The 26274-nt window shown below is 50.5% G+C and overlaps 1 protein-coding gene across 2 annotated transcripts in view; it reads right to left on the bottom strand.

Annotated features, from left to right (window-relative positions):
* Positions 1–26274, bottom strand: part of LOC142475576 (1-phosphatidylinositol 4,5-bisphosphate phosphodiesterase gamma-1-like) — a 188564-nt gene that overhangs the window by 27058 nt on the left and 135232 nt on the right. For both annotated transcript variants that reach the window (XM_075581386.1, XM_075581380.1), the window contains exons 24-27: positions 22687–22850; positions 20299–20395; positions 15312–15536; positions 679–827 (exon numbers count right to left, since the gene is read on the bottom strand). In XM_075581386.1, the coding sequence (XP_075437501.1) occupies positions 679–827; positions 15312–15536; positions 20299–20395; positions 22687–22850 (635 nt within the window). The remainder of the gene's footprint in view (positions 1–678; positions 828–15311; positions 15537–20298; positions 20396–22686; positions 22851–26274) is intronic.

Here is a 26274-nt window from a genome sequence, read left to right on the forward strand (position 1 = left end):
GCAGCCGTATCGCAATGCCCCTCTCTCACTGCCCGGTAACAATGTATCAGGGGGAGGGGGGGGGTGCAGAGCGGCCGTATCGCAATGCCCCTCTCTCACTGCCCGGTAACAATGTATCAGGGGGAGGGGAGGGGGTGCAGAGCGGCCGTATCGCAATGCCCCTCTCTCACTGCCCGGTAACAATGTATCAGGGGGAGGGGGGGGGGGGTGCAGAGCAGCCGTATCGCAATGCCCCTCTCTCACTGCCCGGTAACAATGTATCAGGGGGAGGGGAGGGGGTGCAGAGCGGCCGTATCGCAATGCCCCTCTCTCACTGCCCGGTAACAATGTATCAGGGGGAGGGGGGGGGGGTGCAGAGCAGCCGTATCGCAATGCCCCTCTCTCACTGCCCGGTAACAATGTATCAGGGGGAGGGGAGGGGGTGCAGAGCGGCCGTATCGCAATGCCCCTCTCTCACTGCCCGGTAACAATGTATCAGGGGGAGGGGGGGGGTGCAGAGCAGCCGTATCGCGATGCCCCTCTCTCACATGAAGCAGCTTTCCTGTGCAGGAGGCCAGGTTAATCCCACGCATTTGAATGGCGCTGCTCATTCCTCCAGTGCGGTGGCGCAGGGGTCCTGGCACACTGGCGTCTCCGCGGGCACTGCCCCGGCCCTTGAAGCAGGCGCCCCACACTTGCCTGTAGCTGCACGGTGATTGGCTCCACGATCTTCAGGCTGTTCTTATCGAACGGGTCGAAGAGGTCGTCCCTCATGATGTCCGGCTGCAGGACGTAGCCGCTCTGTCCCCCCAGCAGGAAGAGGGCCTGGTTCAGCTGCATGGGTTTGTCTGGGGCGAGAGCGGAGTGAAAGGTCAGCATACACCAAGATAACAGCTGCGAGCGTGGCAATGACACCCACTGATACCCACGGAGAGGGTCACTAGTATCAGACAGCGATGTCCCCTCCGTGGATCATTATACTGGTATCAGACAGCGATGTCCCCTCCGTGGATCATTATACTGGTATCAGACAGCGATGTCCCCTCCGTGGATCACTATACTAGTATCAGACAGCGATGTCCCCTCCGTGGATCACTATACTAGTATCAGACAGGAATGTCCCCTCCGTGGGTCACTATACTAGTATCAGACAGCGATGTCCCCTCCGTGGATCACTATACTAGTATCAGACAGCGCTGTCCCCTCCGTGGATCACTATACTAGTATCAGACAGCGATGTCCCCTCCGTGGATCACTATACTAGTATCAGACAGGAATGTCCCCTCCGTGGATCACTATACTAGTATCAGACAGGAATGTCCCCTCCGTGGATCACTATACTAGTATCAGACAGCGATGTCCCCTCCGTGGATCACTATACTAGTATCAGACAGCGATGTCCCCTCCGTGGATCACTATACTAGTATCAGACAGCAATGTCCCCCCTGTGGATCACTATACTAGTATCAGACAGCAATGTCCCCTCCGTGGATCACTATACTAGTATCAGACAGGAATGTCCCCTCCGTGGATCACTATACTAGTATCAGACAGCAATGTCCCCTCCGTGGATCACTATACTAGTATCAGACAGCGATGTCCCCTCCGTGGATCACTATACTAGTATCAGACAGCGCTGTCCCCTCCGTGGATCACTATACTGGTATCAGACAGCAATGTCCCCTCCGTGGATCATTATACTGGTATCAGCCAGCAATGTCCCCTCCGTGGATCATTATACTGGTATCAGCCAGCAATGTCCCCTCCGTGGATCATTATACTAGTATCAGACAGCTATGTCGCCTCCGTGGATCACTATACTAGTATCAGACAGGAATGTCCCCTCCGTGGATCACTATACTAGTATCAGACAGCGATGTCCCCTCCGTGGATCACTATACTAGTATCAGACAGCAATGTCCTCTCCGTGGATCACTATACTAGTATCAGACAGCAATGTCCCGTCCGTGGATCATTATACTAGTATCAGACAGGAATGTCCCCTCCGTGGATCACTATACTAGTATCAGACAGCGATGTCCCCTCCGTGGATCACTATACTAGTATCAGACAGGAATGTCCCCTCCGTGGATCACTATACTAGTATCAGACAGCGATGTCCCCTCCGTGGATCACTATACTAGTATCAGACAGGAATGTCCCCTCCGTGGATCACTATACTAGTATCAGACAGGAATGTCCCCTCCGTGGATCACTATACTAGTATCAGACAGCAATGTCCCCTCTGTGGATCACTGTACTAGTATCAGACAGCAATGTCCCCCCCGTGGATCACTATACTAGTATCAGACAGCAATGTCCCCTCCGTGGATCACTATACTAGTATCAGACAGTAATGTCCCCTCCGTGGATCACTATACTAGTATCAGACAGCGCTGTCCCCTCCGTGGATCACTATACTAGTATCAGACAGCGATGTCCCCTCCGTGGATCACTATACTAGTATCAGACAGCGATGTCCCCTCCGTGGATCACTATACTAGTATCAGACAGCAATGTCCCCTCCGTGGATCATTATACTGGTATCAGACAGCAATGTCCCCTCCGTGGATCACTATACTAGTATCAGACAGCGATGTCCCCTCCGTGGATCACTATACTAGTATCAGACAGCGCTGTCCCCTCCGTGGATCACTATACTGGTATCAGACAGCAATGTCCCCTCCGTGGATCATTATACTGGTATCAGCCAGCAATGTCCCCTCCGTGGATCATTATACTGGTATCAGCCAGCAATGTCCCCTCCGTGGATCATTATACTAGTATCAGACAGCAATGTCCCCTCCGTGGATCATTATACTAGTATCAGACAGCGCTGTCCCCTCCGTGGATCACTATACTAGTATCAGACAGCGATGTCCCCTCCGTGGATCACTATACTAGTATCAGACAGCGATGTCCCCTCCGTGGATCACTATACTAGTATCAGACAGCAATGTCCCCTCCGTGGATCACTATACTAGTATCAGACAGCTATGTCCCCTCCGTGGATCACTATACTAGTATCAGACAGCGATGTCCCCTCCGTGGATCACTATACTAGTATCAGACAGCGCTGTCCCCTCCGTGGATCACTATACTGGTATCAGACAGCAATGTCCCCTCCGTGGATCATTATACTGGTATCAGCCAGCAATGTCCCCTCCGTGGATCATTATACTGGTATCAGCCAGCAATGTCCCCTCCGTGGATCATTATACTAGTATCAGACAGCTATGTCGCCTCCGTGGATCACTATACTAGTATCAGACAGGAATGTCCCCTCCGTGGATCACTATACTAGTATCAGACAGCGATGTCCCCTCCGTGGATCACTATACTAGTATCAGACAGCAATGTCCTCTCCGTGGATCACTATACTAGTATCAGACAGCAATGTCCCGTCCGTGGATCATTATACTACTATCAGACAGGAATGTCCCCTCCGTGGATCACTATACTAGTATCAGACAGCGATGTCCCCTCCGTGGATCACTATACTAGTATCAGACAGGAATGTCCCCTCCGTGGATCACTATACTAGTATCAGACAGCGATGTCCCCTCCGTGGATCACTATACTAGTATCAGACAGGAATGTCCCCTCCGTGGATCACTATACTAGTATCAGACAGGAATGTCCCCTCCGTGGATCACTATACTAGTATCAGACAGCAATGTCCCCTCCGTGGATCACTGTACTAGTATCAGACAGCAATGTCCCCCCCGTGGATCACTATACTAGTATCAGACAGCAATGTCCCCTCCGTGGATCACTATACTAGTATCAGACAGTAATGTCCCCTCCGTGGATCACTATACTAGTATCAGACAGCGCTGTCCCCTCCGTGGATCACTATACTAGTATCAGACAGCGATGTCCCCTCCGTGGATCACTATACTAGTATCAGACAGCGATGTCCCCTCCGTGGATCACTATACTAGTATCAGACAGCAATGTCCCCTCCGTGGATCATTATACTGGTATCAGACAGCAATGTCCCCTCCGTGGATCACTATACTAGTATCAGACAGCGATGTCCCCTCCGTGGATCACTATACTAGTATCAGACAGCGCTGTCCCCTCCGTGGATCACTATACTGGTATCAGACAGCAATGTCCCCTCCGTGGATCATTATACTGGTATCAGCCAGCAATGTCCCCTCCGTGGATCATTATACTGGTATCAGCCAGCAATGTCCCCTCCGTGGATCATTATACTAGTATCAGACAGCAATGTCCCCTCCGTGGATCATTATACTAGTATCAGACAGCTATGTCGCCTCCGTGGATCACTATACTAGTATCAGACAGGAATGTCCCCTCCGTGGATCACTATACTAGTATCAGACAGCAATGTCCCCTCCGTGGATCATTATACTAGTATCAGACAGGAATGTCCCCTCCGTGGATCATTATACTAGTATCAGACAGTGATGTCCCCTCCGTGGGTCACTATACTAGTATCAGACAGCAATGTCCCCTCCGTGGGTCACTATACTAGTATCAGACAGCGATCGTCCGTGGATCATTATACTAGTATCAGACAGCAATATCCCCTCCGTGGATCACTATACTAGTATCAGACAGCTATGTCCCCTCCGTGGATCACTATACTAGTATCAGACAGGAATGTCCCCTCCGTGGATCACTATACTAGTATCAGACAGCAATGTCCCCTCCGTGGATCACTATACTAGTATCAGACAGCGATGTCCCCTCCGTGGATCACTATACTAGTATCAGACAGCTATGTCCCCTCCGTGGATCACTATACTAGTATCAGACAGGAATGTCCCCTCCGTGGATCACTATACTAGTATCAGACAGCAATGTCCCCTCCGTGGATCACTATACTAGTATCAGACAGCTATGTCCCCTCCGTGGATCACTATACTAGTATCAGACAGGAATGTCCCCTCCGTGGATCACTATACTAGTATCAGACAGCAATGTCCCCTCCGTGGATCACTATACTAGTATCAGACAGCGATGTCCCTTCCGTGGATCACTATACTAGTATCAGACAGCGATGTCCCCTCCATGGATCACTATACTAGTATCAGACAGCAATGTCCCCTCCGTGGATCACTATACTAGTATCAGACAGCAATGTCCCCTCCATGGATCACTATACTAGTATCAGACAGCAATGTCCCCTCCGTGGATCACTATACTAGTATCAGACAGAAATGTCCCCTCCGTGGATCACTATACTAGTATCAGACAGCAATGTCCCCTCCGTGGATCACTATACTAGTATCAGACAGCGATGTCCCCTCCATGGATCACTATACTAGTATCAGACAGCAATGTCCCTTCCGTGGATCACTATACTAGTATCAGACAGCGATGTCCCTCCCGTGGATCACTATACTAGTATCAGACAGCAATGTCCCCTCCGTGGGTCACTATACTAGTATCAGACAGCAATGTCCCCTCCGTGGATCACTATACTAGTATCAGACAGCAATGTCCCCTCCGTGGATCACTATTCTAGTATCAGACAGCGATGTCCCCTCCGTGGATCACTATACTAGTATCAGACAGCAATGTCCCCTCCGTGGATCACTATACTAGTATCAGACAGCGATGTCCCTCCCGTGGATCACTATACTAGTATCAGACAGCAATGTCCCCTCCGTGGATCACTATACTAGTATCAGACAGCAATGTCCCCTCCGTGGATCACTATACTAGTATCAGACAACAATGTCCCCTCCGTGGATCATTATACTAGTATCAGACAGCAATGTCCCCTCCGTGGATCATTATACTAGTATCAGACAGTAATGTCCCCTCCGTGGATCACTATACTAGTATCAGACAACAATGTCCCGTCCGTGGATCATTATACTAGTATCAGACAGTAATGTCCCCTCCGTGGATCACTATACTAGTATCAGACAGCAATGTCCCCTCCGTGGATCATTATACTAGTATCAGACAGCAATGTCCCCTCCGTGGATCACTATACTAGTATCAGACAGCAATGTCCCCTCCGTGGATCATTATACTAGTATCAGACAGCGATGTCCCCTCCGTGGATCATTATACTAGTATCAGACAGTAATGTCCCCTCCGTGGATCACTATACTAGTATCAGACAGTAATGTCCCCTCCGTGGATCACTATACTAGTATCAGACAGCAATGTCCCCTCCGTGGATCATTATACTAGTATCAGACAGCAATGTCCCCTCCGTGGATCATTATACTAGTATCAGACAGCAATGTCCCCTCCGTGGATCATTATACTAGTATCAGACAGCGATGTCCCCTCCGTGGATCATTATACTAGTATCAGACAGTAATGTCCCCTCCGTGGGTCACTATACTAGTATCAGACAGCAATGTCCCCTCCGTGGATCACTATACTAGTATCAGACAGCAATGTCCCCTCCGTGGATCACTATACTAGTATCAGACAGCAATGTCCCCTCCGTGGATCACTATACTAGTATCAGACAGGAATGTCCCCTCCGTGGATCACTATACTAGTATCAGACAGGAATGTCCCCTTCGTGGATCACTATACTAGTATCAGACAGCAATGTCCCCTCCGTGGATCACTATACTAGTATCAGACAGCAATGTCCCCTCCGTGGATCACTATACTAGTATCAGACAGGAATGTCCCCTCCGTGGATCACTATACTAGTATCAGACAGGAATGTCCCCTTCGTGGATCACTATACTAGTATCAGACAGCAATGTCCCCTCCGTGGATCACTATACTAGTATCAGACAGCAATGTCCCCTCCATGGATCATTATACTAGTATCAGACAGCGATGTCCCCTCCGTGGATCACTATACTAGTATCAGACAGCAATGTCCCCTCCGTGGATCACTATACTAGTATCAGACAGCAATGTCCCCTCCGTGGATCACTATACTAGTATCAGACAGCAATGTCCCCTCCGTGGATCACTATACTAGTATTAGACAGCAATGTCCCCTCCGTGGATCACTATACTAGTATCAGACAGCAATGTCCCCTCCGTGGGTCACTATACTAGTATCATACAGCAATGTCCCCTCCGTGGATCACTATACTAGTATTAGACAGCAATGTCCCCTCCGTGGATCATTATACTAGTATCAGACAGCAATGTCCCCTCCGTGGATCACTATACCAGTATCAGACAGTAATGTCCCCTCCGTGGGTCACTATACTAGTATCAGACAGCAATGTCCCCTCCGTGGATCATTATACTAGTATCAGACAGTAATGTCCCCTCCGTGGATCACTATACTAGTATCAGACAGCAATGTCCCCTCCGTGGATCATTATACTAGTATCAGACAGCAATGTCCCGTCCGTGGATCATTATACTAGTATCAGACAGCGATGTCCCCTCCGTGGATCACTATACTAGTATCAGACAGTAATGTCCCCTCCGTGGATCACTATACTAGTATCAGACAGCAATGTCCCCTCCGTGGATCACTATACTAGTATCAGACAGCAATGTCCCCTCCGTGGATCACTATACTAGTATCAGACAGCAATGTCCCCTCCGTGGATCACTATACTAGTATCAGACAGCAATGTCCCCTCCGTGGATCATTATACTAGTATCAGACAGCAATGTCCCCTCCGTGGATCACTATACTAGTATCAGACAGCAATGTCCCCTCCGTGGATCACTATACTAGTATCAGACAACAATGTCCCCTCCGTGGATCATTATACTAGTATCAGACAGTAATGTCCCCTCCGTGGATCACTATACTAGTATCAGACAACAATGTCCCCTCCGTGGATCACTATACTAGTATCAGACAGTAATGTCCCCTCCGTGGATCACTATACTAGTATCAGACAGCAATGTCCCGTCCGTGGATCATTATACTAGTATCAGACAGCAATGTCCCCTCCGTGGATCACTATACTAGTATCAGACAGCAATGTCCCCTCCGTGGATCACTATACTAGTATCAGACAGCGATGTCCCCTCCGTGGATCATTATACTAGTATCAGACAGCAATGTCCCCTCCGTGGATCATTATACTAGTATCAGACAGCGATGTCCCCTCCGTGGATCATTATACTAGTATCAGACAGTAATGTCCCCTCCGTGGGTCACTATACTAGTATCAGACAGCAATGTCCCCTCCGTGGATCATTATACTAGTATCAGACAGCAATGTCCCCTCCGTGGATCATTATACTAGTATCAGACAGCGATGTCCCCTTCGTGGATCACTATACTAGTATCAGACAGCAATGTCCCCTTCGTGGATCACTATACTAGTATCAGACAGCAATGTCCCCTCCGTGGGTCACTATACTAGTATCAGACAGGAATGTCCCCTCCGTGGATCACTATACTAGTATCAGACAGCAATGTCCCCTCCGTGGATCACTATACTAGTATCAGACAGCAATGTCCCCTCCGTGGATCATTATACTAGTATCAGACAGTAATGTCCCCTCCGTGGGTCACTATACTAGTATCAGACAGCGATGTCCCCTCCGTGGATCACTATACTAGTATCAGACAGCAATGTTCCCTCCGTGGATCACTATACTAGTATCAGACAGCAATGTCCCCTCCGTGGATCACTATACTAGTATCAGACAGCAATGTCCCCTCCGTGGATCATTATACTAGTATCAGACAGTAATGTCCCCTCCGTGGGTCACTATACTAGTATCAGACAGCGATGTCCCCTCCGTGGATCACTATACTAGTATCAGACAGCAATGTCCCCTCCGTGGATCACTATACTAGTATCAGACAGCAATATCCCCTCCGTGGATCATTATACTAGTATCAGACAGTAATGTCCCCTCCGTGGATCACTATACTAGTATCAGACAGCGATGTCCCCTCCGTGGATCACTATACTAGTATCAGACAGCAATGTCCCCTCCGTGGATCACTATACTAGTATCAGACAGCAATGTCCCCTCCGTGGATCACTATACTAGTATCAGACAGCAATGTCCCCTCCGTGGATCATTATACTAGTATCAGACAGCAATGTCCCCTCCGTGGATCACTATACTAGTATCAGACAGCAATGTCCCCTCCGTGGATCATTATACTAGTATCAGACAGCAATGTCCCCTCCGTGGATCACTATACTAGTATCAGACAGTAATGTCCCCTCCGTGGGTCACTATACTAGTATCAGACAGCGATGTCCCCTCCGTGGATCACTATACTAGTATCAGACAGCGATGTTCCCTCCGTGGATCACTATACTAGTATCAGACAGCAATGTCCCCTCCGTGGATCACTATACTAGTATCAGACAGCAATGTCCCCTCCGTGGATCACTATACTAGTATCAGACAGCAATGTCCCCTCCGTGGATCATTATACTAGTATCAGACAGCAATGTCCCCTCCGTGGATCACTATACTAGTATCAGACAGCAATGTCCCCTCCGTGGATCACTATACTAGTATCAGACAGCAATGTCCCCTCCGTGGGTCACTATACTAGTATCAGACAGCAATGTCCCCTCCGTGGATCACTATACTAGTATCAGACAGCAATGTCCCCTCCGTGGATCACTATACTAGTATCAGACAGCAATGTCCCCTCCGTGGGTCACTATACTAGTATCAGACAGCAATGTCCCCTCCGTGGATCACTATACTAGTATCAGACAGGAGTGTCCCCTTCGTGGATCACTATACTAGTATCAGACAGCAATGTCCCCTCCATGGATCATTATACTAGTATCAGACAGCAATGTCCCCTCCGTGGATCACTATACTAGTATCAGACAGCAATGTCCCCTCCGTGGATCACTATACTAGTATTAGACAGCAATGTCCCCTCCGTGGATCATTATACTAGTATCAGACAGCAATGTCCCCTCCGTGGATCACTATACTAGTATCAGACAGTAATGTCCCCTCCGTGGGTCACTATACTAGTATCAGACAGCAATGTCCCCTCCGTGGATCATTATACTAGTATCAGACAGTAATGTCCCCTCCGTGGATCACTATACTAGTATCAGACAGCAATGTCCCCTCCGTGGATCATTATACTAGTATCAGACAGCAATGTCCCGTCCGTGGATCATTATACTAGTATCAGACAGCGATGTCCCCTTCGTGGATCACTATACTAGTATCAGACAGCGATGTCCCCTCCGTGGATCACTATACTAGTATCAGACAGCAATGTCCCCTCCGTGGATCATTATACTAGTATCAGACAGGAATGTCCCCTCCGTGGATCACTATACTAGTATCAGACAGCAATGTCCCCTCCGTGGATCACTATACTAGTATCAGACAGCAATGTCCCCTCCGTGGATCATTATACTAGTATCAGACAGTAATGTCCCCTCCGTGGGTCACTATACTAGTATCAGACAGCGATGTCCCCTCCGTGGATCACTATACTAGTATCAGACAGCAATGTCCCCTCCGTGGATCACTATACTAGTATCAGACAGCAATGTCCCCTCCGTGGATCACTATACTAGTATCAGACAGCAATGTCCCGTCCGTGGATCATTATACTAGTATCAGACAGCAATGTCCCCTCCGTGGATCACTATACTAGTATCAGACAACAATGTCCCCTCCGTGGATCATTATACTAGTATCAGACAGCAATGTCCCCTCCGTGGATCATTATACTAGTATCAGACAGTAATGTCCCCTCCGTGGATCACTATACTAGTATCAGACAACAATGTCCCCTCCGTGGATCACTATACTAGTATCAGACAGTAATGTCCCCTCCGTGGATCACTATACTAGTATCAGACAGCAATGTCCCGTCCGTGGATCATTATACTAGTATCAGACAGCAATGTCCCCTCCGTGGATCACTATACTAGTATCAGACAGCAATGTCCCCTCCGTGGATCACTATACTAGTATCAGACAGCGATGTCCCCTCCGTGGATCATTATACTAGTATCAGACAGCAATGTCCCCTCCGTGGATCATTATACTAGTATCAGACAGCGATGTCCCCTCCGTGGATCATTATACTAGTATCAGACAGGAATGTCCCCTCCGTGGATCACTATACTAGTATCAGACAGCAATGTCCCCTCCGTGGGTCACTATACTAGTATCAGACAGCAATGTCCCCTCCGTGGATCATTATACTAGTATCAGACAGCAATGTCCCCTCCGTGGATCATTATACTAGTATCAGACAGCGATGTCCCCTCCGTGGATCATTATACTAGTATCAGACAGTAATGTCCCCTCCGTGGGTCACTATACTAGTATCAGACAGCAATGTCCCCTCCGTGGATCATTATACTAGTATCAGACAGTAATGTCCCCTCCGTGGGTCACTATACTAGTATCAGACAGTAATGTCCCCTCCGTGGGTCACTATACTAGTATCAGACAGCGATGTCCCCTCCGTGGATCACTATACTAGTATCAGACAGCAATGTCCCCTCCGTGGATCACTATACTAGTATCAGACAGCAATATCCCCTCCGTGGATCATTATACTAGTATCAGACAGTAATGTCGCCTCCGTGGATCACTATACTAGTATCAGACAGCGATGTCCCCTCCGTGGATCACTATACTAGTATCAGACAGCAATGTCCCCTCCGTGGATCATTATACTAGTATCAGACAGCAATGTCCCCTCCGTGGATCACTATACTAGTATCAGACAGCAATGTCCCCTCCGTGGATCACTATACTAGTATCAGACAGCAATGTCCCCTCCGTGGATCACTATACTAGTATCAGACAGCAATGTCCCCTCCGTGGATCATTATACTAGTATCAGACAGCAATGTCCCCTCCGTGGATCACTATACTAGAATCAGACAGCAATGTCCCCTCCGTGGATCATTATACTAGTATCAGACAGCAATGTCCCCTCCGTGGATCACTATACTAGTATCAGACAGCAGTGTCCCCTCCGTGGATCACTATACTAGTATCAGACAGCAATGTCCCCTCCGTGGATCACTATACTAGTATCAGACAGCAATGTCCCCTCCGTGGATTACTATACTAGTATCAGACAGCAATGTCCCCTCCGTGGATCACTATACTAGTATCAGACAGCAATGTCCCCTCCGTGGATCACTATACTAGTATCAGACAGCGATGTCCCCTCCGTGGATCATTATACTAGTATCAGACAGCAATGTCCCCTCCGTGGATCATTATACTAGTATCAGACAGCGATGTCCCCTCCGTGGATCATTATACTAGTATCAGACAGTAATGTCCCCTCCGTGGATCATTATACTAGTATCAGACAGCGATGTCCCCTCCGTGGATCATTATACTAGTATCAGACAGTAATGTCCCCTCCGTGGATCATTATACTAGTATCAGACAGTAATGTCCCCTCCGTGGGTCACTATACTAGTTCCCATGCTGCAGGGAGCAGGGCTGCAGTCAAGGTTTCTGTAGGGATCTGGGGATGAGCCTGCTTCATCCTTAGCCAGGTTTAGTTTGGGTCCTAGGAGGAACGGCAGGCAGAGGGGGAACTGCTGCAAGAGAGACATGCTGAAAACCTGTCCTGTTATGCTGTGTCTGTTGGTGTGCAAGCATCCTGTTTAAAAGTTCCTGGCGGCCTGTTCTGCTTATTCTACATCTACCCCTCACTACAGCCTAGGCCTCGATCCACCAGAGAAGCCCTGAGACCAGAGGTACAACTGACTGAGCTACACTACGCTGAAGCAGGTAGAAATCCTGCCAGCAGAGTAAAAAGAGACTGATTGCATGTACACCCTATCTCCTGCAGCCGGGGGGGGGGGGGGGGATAGGGGTGTTACACTAGTATTCAGACAGTAATGTCCTGTCTAGAGACCACCATAAGGCAGTATTCAGACGTGCATATTCTATCTGTAGATCTCTATATTGTCGTACTCAGGCATTGATGTCCTGTGTATAGTTTACTACAATCCAGTATGTACACAATGCCTATGTGGGTCCTTATAATCCAATATTCAGAATATAATGTCCAGTCCTCTATAATACAATAACCTAACCCTCCTGCGTATGGACCACTATATACTGTAGCAGTATTCAGACATTGATGCTAGTAATATTGCTCCAACATCTATGAAAACCCACTCACACTCACCTGAAGAAAGCCTCACTCACTGGCAGGCAGCATCACTCATTCACAGCCCCACTGGCCTGAGATGCAAATGATGTCCCATTCGTTTAAATGAAAATGAACGAATTGAACATAAGGCCGGCGATTGGTCCAGGGAGCCGTGTAATTGTTACTCGAGTCAGGGAGGAATATGTTCTGCCCTCCCGTGTGAAAGAGAACTGGCGAGTCCACGGCGTGGACCAATAGAAATAGAAGGACCTGCAGACTGGTCATGCCTTGATGTTGGCTGCAGGCTTATAACGCTTTGGCCAAAGGGTTTAACTAAATGACCCTTACTCATGAGCAGATTAGCACTGAAGTATTGTACTATGTGTTGTGTCACTTTGCATGTTGCGCTGGGCCTTTCTGTTTTTCTTAATATAAATAGAAGTATCTCAATCACAAGTTACACCTGATGGACACTAATGTTCTTTTGTAAAAACCCATCAACTTTAATAACTAATAGTGGAACAGTCGGACCCCCAAATTCTCTCTCAGAGCCACAGCCCGTGGTCAAGTGCGATGATTTTATTGTATCGGAAAAAAATGAGGTTGTTTGGAGGTTAGCGGCCCCTCCTCCCAGGGTTTAAACTCACCCCTCCTCCCAGGGTTTAAGCTCACCCCTCCTCCCAGGGTTTAAGCTCACCCCTCCTCCCAGGGTTTAAGCTCACCCCTCCTCTCAGGGTTTAAGCTCACCCCTCCTCCCAGGGTTTAAGCTCACCCCTCCTCCCAGGGTTTAAGCTCACCCCTCCTCCCAGGGTTTAAGCTCACCCCTCCTCCCAGGGTTTAAGCTCACCCCTCCTCCCACGGTTTAAGCTCACCCCTCCTCCCAGGGTTTAAGCTCACCCCTCCTCCCAGGGTTTAAGCTCACCCCTCCTCCCAGGGTTTAAGCTCACCCCTCCTCTCAGGGTTTAAGCTCACCCCTCCTCCCAGGGTTTAAGCTCACCCCTCCTCCCAGGGTTTAAGCTCACCCCTCCTTCCACGGTTTAAGCTCACCCCTCCTCCCAGGGTTTAAGCTCACCCCTCCTCCCAGGGTTTAAGCTCACCCCTCCTCCCAGGGTTTAAGCTCACCCCTCCTCCCAGGGTTTAAGCTCACTCCTCCTCCCAGGGTTTAAGCTCACCCCTCCTCCCAGGGTTTAAGCTCACCCCTCCTCCCACGGTTTAAGCTCACCCCTCCTCCCAGGGTTTAAGCTCACCCCTCCTCCCAGGGTTTAAGCTCACCCCTCCTCCCAGGGTTTAAGCTCACTCCTCCTCCCAGGGTTTAAGCTCACCCCTCCTCCCACGGTTTAAGCTCACCCCTCCTCCCAGGGTTTAAGCTCACCCCTCCTCCGAGGGTTTAAGCTCACCCCTCCTCCCAGGGTTTAAGCTCACCCCTCCTCCCAGGGTTTAAGCTCACCCCTCCTCCGAGGGTTTAAGCTCACCCCTCCTCCCAGGGTTTAAGCTCACCCCTCCTCCCAGGGTTTAAGCTCACCCCTCCTCCCAGGGTTTAAGTTCACCCCTCCTCCCAGGGTTTAAGTTCACCCCTCCTCCCAGGGTTTAAGTTCACCCCTGGAGGTTCCTGTGCTGGACAGGTCTATTAAAGCCATTCTCCCCCCACTGCAGAGGTACATGAGAATTTTCACACGTAGTGTTAGGACCTGCATACTGGGCATGCCGTGACGTGGCTGCATACTGGTCATGCCGTGAGGTGGCTGCATACTGGTCGTGCCGTGACGTGGCTGCATACTGGTCGTGACGTGGCTGCATACTAGTCATGCCGTGACGTGGCTGCATACTGGTCGTGCCGTGACGTGGCTGCATACTAGTCATGCCGTGACGTGGCTGCATACTAGTCATGCCGTGACGTGGCTGCTCACTGGTCATGCCGTGACATGGCTGCAGGCTTATAAAGCTTTGGCCAAAGGGTTTAACTAAATGGCCTTTACTCATGAGAATACTAACATTGAAGTATTTAACTATGTATTGTGTCACATTGGATGTAGCATTGGGTGTTTTTGTCTCTTGTTGTATACATTTGGCCATGCTTAATATCACTCCTTTTGACACAAAGATGTGGTGGGTTCTGGTGTTCGAGCTTGCTGGAAATGTGTGTTTAATAATAAATAGAATGAAATTAGATTTTAAGTTATCCCCTCCCCACCCCCCCACCCTCCCCCCAATCTATAAATGACCTAAAAGGTCATGGCTTAAAATGAGCACGATTAGCTATGTCGCCATTCAAACAGTATTGAGACCCAATGGTCTCTGAGCTTCATACCTGGTGTCTGGAAGTTCAATGCCACCAGCTGGCTGCCACAGATCCACATGGGCAGTGGGTCATAGTTGGAGGAGTCCAGGCGTTGGCCCTTGGGGTAGACGCGGCTGAGCTGGTGCCGGTTGTACTGCAGGAACTTCTTGCCCTTGCTGCGGTTGGCGTACTTCTCCGCCTTGGTCTCGGGGAAGGAAGACATGTCCCTGTAACATGCCTTTTCTGTGCCAATCTCTGCAGGGAGCACACACAGGGCAACGGGAGGACTGGGTTACATATCGTGTAATAGGGTCAGTGCCAATCTCTGCAGCGAGCACACACACACAGGGCAACGGGAGGGCTGGGTTACATATCGTTTAATAGGGCCAGTACCAATGACCTGATATGCGCTACCACTCTTTCCTTCTGCCTGTCGGCCCGGGGCAGAAACAACTGATGCCTGTAAGGCGGCACCTCATATATCACTAGGAAACTCAGCAATTTACTGCCGATTGTAACAGGGACTTGCCCCTGTTAAGAAACTTGCCTCTGATCCAGCAGTGTGCTGGTTAATTGCACACCTGCAATCAACCAACCCCACCTGCCTAATCAGAGCTCTGTGAAATAGTGTCATGTGAGACACAGAAGAGGGGATTCCTTAGTCTCACAATTGGGGCTGAACCAAGGGAAGGACAGATGTCTTGAGCTGCAAAGAGACTGCAGGCTGACAACAAGAAAAAGAGGAGAAGATTTCTAAACATGGATCCTGATATTACAAGGAGAGCAGAGAGGACTTCCCCTACAGCTACAAGATACAGATAAGACTTTCTTCTGGGACTGTTATATATCTGTATATATGTATATATATATTTGGGCTGGTAATTAGATTAGCTAACCACCCAGTTAGAGAGGGCTGGACTACATGTGTAGCTATTCTCCAAAGCGGAGTAGGTTTTTGTTTGGCTTATTTTCTATGTTTTGCTGTGTTAAAGGGACAGGCGCAATAAAGCCTCATTTTAGTTTCAATTTAAACGGTCTCCATTGCGTACCTCTGCACACATCTCTTACACCGATCCTTCTGCAGACTATAGGGGGCACTGTATATAGTTGACCCGGCACCAGTTGTACTGCAGTGTGAAGCTGCATAAAAATATTAGGGTCTAAGATCCTTGGCCAAGGATTAAATGCGTCTATGTACAGCACTGCATGCCCGCTAAGCAGACACCACCACATTTGTACGGTAACTATTTCCAGCGATGGGGTAGGACCCTCTTTGGACAAAGGCGGCACAGGTGGGACGGACATTTTTACATGCTAGAATTGAAGTCTTCGTCACACACCCTGCCGGCTGTACCTGAAGAAACAAGTAACAAGTACCACAGAGAGGAAAAGGCCGGAGTCAGGATAAGAACTGTTACAGATAGACAAACCTGAACGTATCTCTTGTTACCTTATCTCTGAGGCTGCAGGCAGGGTGGCGCTGAGCGTGCAGGCGCTCATGTGCGGCGGTGCAAGCAAGCGGCAAATTCAAATTTGCTTGCTTGGCAAGCAGCTAAGCGCCACGCATGCTCAATGTGTTTCATCTCGGCGCGCGACCGTGCTGGTGGCTTCACGCTTGCCTCTAGCTTCAGCGATTTGTGCTCTCTAGATGGACGCGATGAGGGGGCGTGGCCGTGACATCACGGAAGCTCACGTGACCCGCCCGTTGCGCGAGGAAACTAATGTATTAGTTTCCTCGCGCATAGCGAGCGCCGTCACTTCTGGTCGCGCGCTCTCAGGACAGCCTACTAGAGGCACATCATTTTGATTGCGTCGTTGCGATAACCATGGACATGGTCAAAATTTGTGTCTGTGGTAATGGTGCAAATACCATTGGGAGTTTGTTCATCCATGGAACTGGGGGAGAGATGTTCTGGAGGAGCAGAGTGTGGTGGAACTGGGGGAGAGATGTTCTGGAGGAGCAGAGTGTGGTGGAACTGTGGGAGAGATGTTCCGGAGGAGCAGAGTGCAGTGGAACTGGGGGAGAGATGTTCTAGAGGAGCAGAGTGTGGTGGAACTGGGGGAGAGGTGTTCTGGAGGAGCAGAGTGTGGTGGAACTGGGGGAGAGATGTTCTGGAGGAGCAGAGTGTGGTGGAACTGGGGGAGAGATGTTCTGGAGGAGCAGAGTGCGGTGGAACTGGGGGAGAGATGTTATGGAGGAGCAGAGTGCAGTGGAACTAAGGGGAGAGATGTTCTGGAGGAGTAGAGTGCGGTGGGACAGGGGGAGAGATGTTCTGGAGGAGTAGAGTGCGGTGGAACTGGGGGAGAGATGTGCTGGAGGAGCAGAGTGCAGTGGAACAGGGGGAGAGATGTTCTGGAGGAGCAGAGTGCAGTGGAACTGGGGGAGAGATATTCTGGAGGAGCAGAGTGCAGTGGAACTGGGTGAGAGATGTGCTGGAGGAGCAGGGTGCAGTGGAACTGGGGGAGAGATGTTCTGGAGGAACAGAGTGCAGTGTAACTGGGGGAGAAATGTTCTGGAGAAGCAGAGTGCAGTGGAACTGGGGGAGAGATGTTCTGGAGGAGCAGAGTGCGGTGGAACTGGTGGAGAGATGTTCTGGAGGAGCAGAATGCGGTGGAACTGGGGGAGAGATGTTCTGGAGGTGGAACTGGTGGAGCGGTGGAACTGGTGGAGAGATGTTCTGGAGAAGCAGAGTGTGGTGGAACTGGGGGAGAGATGTTCTGGAGGAGCAGAGTGCAGTGGAACTGGAGGAGAGATGTTCTGGTGGAGCAGAATGCGGTGGAACTGGGGGAGAGATGTTCTGGAGGAGCAAGGTGCAGTGGAACTGGGGGAGAGATGTTCTGGAGGAGCAGCGTGCAGTGGAACTGGGGGAGAAATGTTCTGGAAAAGCAGAGTGCAGTGGAACTAGGGGAGAGATGTCCTGGAGGAGCAGAGTGCAGTGGAACTGGGGGAGAGATGTTCTGGAGGAGCAGAGTGCAGTGGAACTGGGGGAGAGATGTTCTGGAGGAGCAGAGTGCAGTGGAACTGGGGGAGAGATGTTCTGGAGGAGCAGAGTGCGGTGGAGCTGAGGGAGAGATGTTCTGGAGGAGCAGAGTGCGGTGGAACTGGTGGAGAGATGTTCTGGAGGAGAAGAGTGTGGTGGGACAGGGACAGAGATGTTCTGGAGGAGCAGAATGCGGTGGAACTGGGGGAGAGATGTTCTGGAGGAGCAGAGTGCGGTGGAACTGGTGGAGAGATGTTCTGAAGAAGCCGAGTGCGGTGGGACTGGTGGAGAGATGTTCTGGAGGAGCTGCAGGAGCATAGTGCGGTGGAACTGGGGGAGAGATGTTCTGGAGAAGCAGAGTGCGGTGGAACTGGTGGAGAGATGTTCTGGAGGAGCAGAGTGCGGTGGAACTGGGGGAGAGATGTTCTGGAGGTGGAACTGGTGGAACTGGTGGAGAGATGTTTTGGAGAAGCAGAGTGTGGTGGAACTGGGGGAGAGATGTTCTGGAGGAGCAGAGTGCAGTGGAACTGGGGGAGAGATGTTCTGGTGGAGCAGAATGCGGTGGAACTGGGGGAGAGATGTTCTGGAGGAGCAAGGTGCAGTGGAACTGGGGGAGAGATGTTCTGGAGGAGCAGCGTGCAGTGGAACTGGGGGAGAAATGTTCTGGAAAAGCAGAGTGCAGTGGAACTAGGGGAGAGATGTCCTGGAGGAGCAGAGTGCAGTGGAACTGGGGGAGAGATGTTCTGGAGGAGCAGAGTGCAGTGGAACTGGGGGAGAGATGTTCTGGAGGAGCAGAGTGCAGTTGAACTGGGGGAGAGATGTTCTGGAGGAGCAGAGTGCGGTGGAGCTGAGGGAGAGATGTTCTGGAGGAGCAGAGTGCGGTGGAACTGGTGGAGAGATATTCTGGAGGAGAAGAGTGTGGTGGGACAGGGACAGAGATGTTCTGGAGGAGCAGAATGCGGTGGAACTGGGGGAGAGATGTTCTGGAGGAGCAGAGTGCGGTGGAACTGGGGGAGAGATGTTCTGAAGGAGCAGAGTGCGGTGGAACTGGTGGAGAGATGTTCTGAAGAAGCCGAGTGCGGTGGGACTGGTGGAGAGATGTTCTGGAGGAGCATAGTGCAGTGGATCTGGCGAAGAGATGTTCTGGAGGAGCAGAGTGCGGTGGGACAGGGACAGAGAAGTTCTGGAGTAGCAGAGTGCAGTGGAACTGGGGGAGAGATGTTCCGGAGGAGAAAAGTGCAGTGGAACTGGGCGACAGACGTTCTGGAGGAGCAGAGTGCAGTGGGACAGGGGGAGAGATGTTCTGGAGGAGCAGAGTGCAGTGGAACTGGGGGAGAGATGTTCTGGTGGAGCAGAGTGCAGTGGGACTGGGGGAGAGATGTTCTGGAGGAGCAGAATGCAATGTAACTGGGAGAGAGATGTTCTGGAGGAGCAGAATGCAATGTAACTGGGAGACAGATGTTCTGGAGGAGCAGAATGCAATGTAACTGGGAGACAGATGTTCTGGAGGAGCAGAGTGCGGTCGAACTGGGGGAGAGATGTTCTGGAGGAGCAGAGTGCGGTGGAACTGGGGGAGAGATGTTCTGAAGAAGCAGTGTGCGGTGGAACTGGTGGAGAGATGTTCTGGAGGAGCAGAGTGCGGTGGAACTGGGGGAGAGATGTTCTGGAGGAGCAGAGTGCGGTGGAACTGGGGGAGAGATGTTCTGGAGGAGCAGAGTGCGGTGGGACAAGGGGAGAGATGTTCTGGAGGAGCAGAGTGCGGTGGGACAGGGGGAGAGATGTTCTGGAGGAGCAGAGTGTGGTGGGACTGTGGGAGAGATGTTCTGGAGGAGCAGAGTGCGGTGGGACTGTGGGAGAGATGTTCTGGAGGAGCAGAGTGTGGTGGAACTGGGGGAGAGATGTTATGGAGGAGCAGAGTGCGGTGGAACTGGGGGAGAGATATTCTGGAGGAGCAGAGTGCGGTTGGACTGGGGGAGAGTTGTTCTGTAGGATCAGAGAGCGGTGGGACAGGGCATGCACACAATCTTTGGCCTTACTTTCCTCATCGAATGGTACAGGGCGGCAGTACACGACCAGCTCCGACAGCTCCAGTGCGATCTTCTTCCTCCGCTCCATGATCTTCCCTTCTTGCATCTGTGGAATCAGGATGTAAACGCTCAGCCACTTGTAAGTTTTCTGTCGGTGTCTTTACTTCCGAGCAAACAATAAGGTACAAGAAGGAAGAATCGTTACACCAAGGAGAGACAAAGACAGTCCGGGACCGTGTTAGGACTGGAACAAACATTTTAAAGCTGTAGTCCAAGCATGTGGGTTTAAAAAAAAAAAAAAAAAAAAATTCTATACTATGAGAAAATACGTGTAGCATTTTTATTTTTAACCACTCTGAAAGACAAGTTTAATGTATTATAAGGTAACAAGCATTTTTTGTTTCTATAGCAGCCATTTACAAAGTCACATCCCCTTCCACTTCTGAAACAGGCTCTGGCACACCCCTTTTTGAGCCCTGCCATCTCTCTAGCAGTGCACCAATTTTATCTACTGTAGTGACCGCCTGGTCACATGATCTTCCCCACAGAACTTTACATCTTTGGTCCTCTTCTGCTGCACTGACAGCCATTTAGTGAACCCCCGAGCCGAATCTTCGCCGATCGATCGGCAACTTAGTTAATTACTTATCATTGTGTGGATTGTACTGATGCACATATTAAAGGCAAGAATAAAATTAAAAAACGGCAGCTTGGACTGCGCTTTAAGGTATAAACAAAGATAACCCAGATATGGTGAAAGCCCAGGATTACGAGCCATATTTACTAAGCGTTGCTATTCCATAAAACAGCACCCGGCACTGGAAGACACTGGTGTATGGAATAGCACCGCGAATGGGCCAACACGAGTTGTGAAGCTTCAGAGAAAGCAGGAATTTATTTCCCCTTAGGAGATATCATTGGATGATGTGTCACTGGGGTTTTTTGTTTGCCTTCCTCTGGATCAAAATACTGTAAGTACGAATATGGGATAAAGTATTTGTCGTCTAAATTTAGCATGGGTTGAACTTGATGGACGTTCGTCTTTTGAACCTCATCTACTATGTAACTATGTAACTATGTAACTATGTCTGCCATGTTTGAGGTGGGCATTCCATGGCATGTGTTGCCTACGTCACGGCGGCTGTTGTTGGGGGGGGGGGGGTGAGTGTGCATTAACCTTGCCAGTGGAGGGTATGGTGCAGAAAACCCCTAAAGCCCTGGGGTGGCTGGGGGTAGCGAGTGGGCAGGGATTCCCTGGGACCAGTCTCGCTTAACGGCCGGGCCAACGGGCACCTGGCTTGTGGGTAGCGAGTGGTCAGGGCTCATTTGTGCCTGATTCCCTGGAACGAGCCTCGCTTAACGGCCGGGCCAACGGGTGCCCAGCTTGGTGGGTCTTGCGGGTGATCGGCCTTTACCCAGGGGGAGAGCACGCTGGCAGGGTTGGCACTTACCAGGGTTTATTTGTGTAAACAAAGCCGTGGCCTTTGTACCTCCAGACCCTTTGTTGTTTGTTTATTTATGTGGATTGGGAGGGGGGAGTGGAAAGGGGGAGGGGGAAACGGGGGGAAGGGGGAGTGGGAAGGGGGAGGGGGAGAGGGTGAGGGTTAGCTTCCTCGCAGGCTCCAAGGTCAGGTAGGGAAACAAGGATTTTGGTGGCCTACAATCTATATGACTTCTACTCAATACGCCACGACTTTCTTCTTGTCAGGAAAGTTCTCAGCATCTTTCAGATTTGGGTGGGATTAGAACGTCCCTGACAAGGAGAAGGCAGCTCCACAGATAATTGAATAGAGCCCTATGGTTTCATTTCTATCCATGGATGTACGTACAGTAACCCGTAAAAAAAAGGAGTTTGGAGTGAGCTAAATAGCAGTAAAATAACAGAATTTAATTCCATTCTCTGGCATGGACTAGGGAATGGGACGCAAACTGCACGTGTGTTCTGACATTCTTTTTAAATAAATAATGTTGAAATAAATATAACTTTCCCCTGAAGTCTGATATTGTCAGATTGTCTGATTTGCTGGTCCGTGGCGGCCTGATTTAGTGATAGATGTACAAACTACAAGGCCTGATATTGCTGCTGTCAGAACGTACAACCAACTCCCACGCTGAGGACGAAGAGGACCAAACATGGGGACTAACGGAACGAACAACAACGATGAGTGGACGACATGTAATTGTTATCTTTTTTTAAATTATGTTTGAAATAGTAGACGTTTTCCTATTAGGGGAGATTTCTAGTCTTGTTATGTTAACCGCTTTAATGACTATGTAATAGACTTTATTTATCAACAAAGAGTTGGATGAAACTGAGGACGTTGCGCACTTGAAGACTTACCGCCCTCCCCCGTGTGTGCAATGCATGGTGTTTATTTAAATATCCTCCGCGCTCACCCTGGCATCTGCATTCTGAGTGGCCTCTCGGATTTTGGCGATCCAGTCACTGAGCTCCTCCTGGGTGTCAGCGGCCACATCCAGGGACTGAGACGGGTGGGACATCTGCTGGGAGTGGATGGTGAAGACATACGGCTTGGAGCTCTTGCCTTCCTTCGATAAGACTAGTGGAAGGGTGGAGAGAGACGCTTAGGGACAATTATGGACAATTTGGTGGTAATTACACGGAGGAAACAGGGATCGAAATCCAAAGAGGCCCATCAGCACAAATTTGTTAGGAAGCGACAGCATTAGTCCCCGGCAGGCTTCTGGTGCTGGGTGTAACGGCACTGAAGGAGTTATCTATGTCCTACTACAAGACGGAGTGCAACCTTCACTGAGCTAAATACAGTACAGTACGTTGTGGCAAAAATGGGGGGTAATCAGCGCATTAATAAAGGCAGTGGGCTCGGCTGGTTACCCCTATTTCGTATTGGGGATGAAGGGGATAATTTTATATGCTGTTCCCCTTTTAAGACTGCTAATTTAGGAACAAATGTTATGCATACATGAAAGACCCCCCCCCCCCCCCCGGTTGGGAGATGCCGATGCGTCTAGTAGATGAAAGACTCCAGATTCTTAAAGTGTCACTTAATCAGAATGTTTCTGACTGGCATATCCTGCTACTCATCCTGGATATTTCACACCTTGGGACCAAACTCCAGACATTGCGTCCCCAGAAATGAGTGGCCCCTTTTTACTTAGCAGTGCTACCAAGCTGCTTACTGAGCATGCTCAGAGTTACCTGAGCTGGCTGTAGGATTTGCCCATGTGACATGGCAAATGTGTTATTACGCGCGTCTCCCGTCACAGGCGTTTAAAACTGGTGGCAGCTGGTGAGATACTGATTGAGCCTATATTCCAGTTTCCTGTGGGGTTCTGTAATATAGTGAGGACCTTGTAGATTGCAAGCTCCTCAGACAAGTGGCAACTTACACACACTTCCAAAAGAAGCACGAGATAATTCACTGGTCTCTGGACCTATACCCCAGTGGCACCATGAGTCCACGCTCAGGAAGGTTTTGTACCTGGAACCGGGCGCAGATAGTGGAGAGATGTGTGGGGTACGGGTTCACGACAGACATTCGTTCAAAGAGTCAGCTGGAGGAGGATTTAGAAGAATATGAGGGCAGTATGGCCCCGCCAGCAGACAGTATTCAGCCCGGAGTGCAGGAAGTCCCTCCAGCTCCGGGGCTGCAAGGACAGGGGAAGGATGTCAGTGACCGCCTGGAAGAGGGTGGCGTGGTGCCAGGGGGTGCAGATGGATCAGTCGCTGCGGCGACCGGACTTTCTACCTCTGGACTCATTGCACTCCTCACCGCCTGGGGAGAAGGGCTTAGCTATGAACAGCGACTCGAGCTCCTGTCGACAGCGCTTGGAAGGCCCCCTCACTCCCACCTTGTCAGCGGGGAACTGGACGTTCCCAGAGAAACTGCTGTGGAAGCAGCCTAGCCAGCAAATGAATATGTAACCAGCAGAGCCTTGGTGAGCAACGCAGCAGTCCCCAGAGAGGCAGGCATTCCGGCTAGAGGGGACCTGTCTGCAGCTCAGCGGACTCCCAAACATACAGTGGGCAGCGACACGTCCTATACTGGGGAGTCCAAGCTTGAGAGACAGTGCTATCATTGCCACAAGGTGGGCCACATCCGGCCACATTGCCCGGACCGTGAGCGGTCTGGGGGACCCCATCAGGGGCAACGTTCACAAGCTGCAGGGCCAGTAACCCAGATTGGGCTGGCCCACACAGAGGAACAGAGCACAGCCAGGGAGCCACAACCAACAGGGATGTCCCGGGCAGATGCTGCTTTTGTCACCTCAGAGCCAGCAGCAGTGATCAGAGGATGTCCAAGTGCATCAGTCGAGATGCAGCCTGCTGATGTCCTGAGCAGGCACCCACGGAGGGTTACCTTTGGTGACCGGCAAGCAGGGAGCTTGCCAGATTTGGGTGCTGCTGTTATTCTGGTGCAGCCAGAAGATTTGCTCCCGGGCACCGGGGTGCAAAGAACCATGCCTGATGGAGGGCTGCGGTCCTTACAGGGGGCCCAGATCATTTTGGATGGGGGTGCCAATCATGGCATGAGGGAGGTGGGGGTTTTGGCCAGGGAAACTGCTGAGGTGCGCCTTAGCAATAACCTGGAGCCTGTGATCTGTGTGGTTGCTGCGGAATTGCCTGCTGTTGCGGCGATTCCTAAGAGCCTGTCATCAGGAGTCACAGCAGAATCAACCTCTGTCCCCCTGCATTTGGGACCAACGGTTCCAGTGGCCTCTGCGGAGACCAGACAGGTTAGCCAGACTACTGAGTCGCGACCAGTGATTGACTTACTGTTCCCTTTACCTGTCCCTGTTACCCCTGACTTAGAGACTAAGGGTGGGTGGTTAGAATTAGGGACAGCAGATAGGGATGCGGTGAAAGCTGACCCCAGCTTAGAAGGTATGGGACTGCGGGCGTCCGAGTCCTGGGAAAGCGGGGGGTCAGACCACAGGCTGTGGCACCGCGGGCTCTGGGGTAGGGAGCCAGGTTCTACCGGGTTAGCCAGGGGCTTGACAGGTAGAAGACTGTTAGTGGGACCCAGGGAGGGTAGGCAGCAAGTGTTGCAGGTAGCCTTCCCCAGTCCACTAGTGGGGCATCAGGGGGTCACTCACATGAGAACCCAGCTGTTGCAGCCTTACTTCTGGCCAGAGGCAGCAGGGGCAGTGGCAGACTTTGGCCACCCCTGGGACGCCTGCCAGCCAGAGGGTAAAGCGGGTGATTATGTGCAGATGCTCCTGAACCTGTTACCAGGAATGGGGAACATGTTTCAGGAAGTAGCTCAGGCAGTGCCAGGCCTCTTAGGTAGAATGGGGTTTCCTAGGGGGGGGTCCTAGTTGAGCTAGGGGCCCGGGGAGGTAGGCAGGCAGGGGCAGAAGCCGGGGCTAGGGTAGAGCAGCCTAGGGTCCTGTTCTCAGACAAGCTGGGCAGGGCACATAGTACAGATCAGCCTGTGCTCCCAGGGGATCTGCATCCTCTGCATAAGAACACCTATGGAGTATCAGCAGAGGTGGCAGACAGTGTAGAGAGGAAGGCAAAGGGGGAGTCAGTCTTCAGCCTTCAGAATGGCCTCTGTGAGTTTTTCAGGGTGCCATTCAGGATGAGGAATGCTCTGGCTACCTCCCACCGCCTGCTCAGGAGGGCACTAGAGAGAGTGCAGAGGTATGTGGGGACATACAGGGAGAGGATAGTTGGCTTCAGGCAGATCAGTGGTTTGTATCCAGGACAGGTAGCAGCAGTGCTAGCCAGGGTTAGGGAGACAGGGAGGACCAAAGTCTATCACATCAATATGCTCAAGGAGGACATAGCTCTGCCAGATTACCTAGGGGAGGCTAGGCAGGGAGGTACCATAGAGCAGGGGGAGATGGGGGCTCAGCTGAGTGACAGGCAGAGAGCAGATGCCAGGGCTATGCTAGAGAAGTATAGGGCTCTGTTCACGGACAAGCCAGGGAGGACACACATCACTGAGCACCCAGTGCTTCCAGGGGATCTGAGACCTCTGCATAAGCACACTTATAGAG

This window comes from Ascaphus truei, chromosome 2, assembly GCF_040206685.1.
Source record: "Ascaphus truei isolate aAscTru1 chromosome 2, aAscTru1.hap1, whole genome shotgun sequence".
Lineage (NCBI taxonomy): Eukaryota > Metazoa > Chordata > Amphibia > Anura > Ascaphidae > Ascaphus > Ascaphus truei.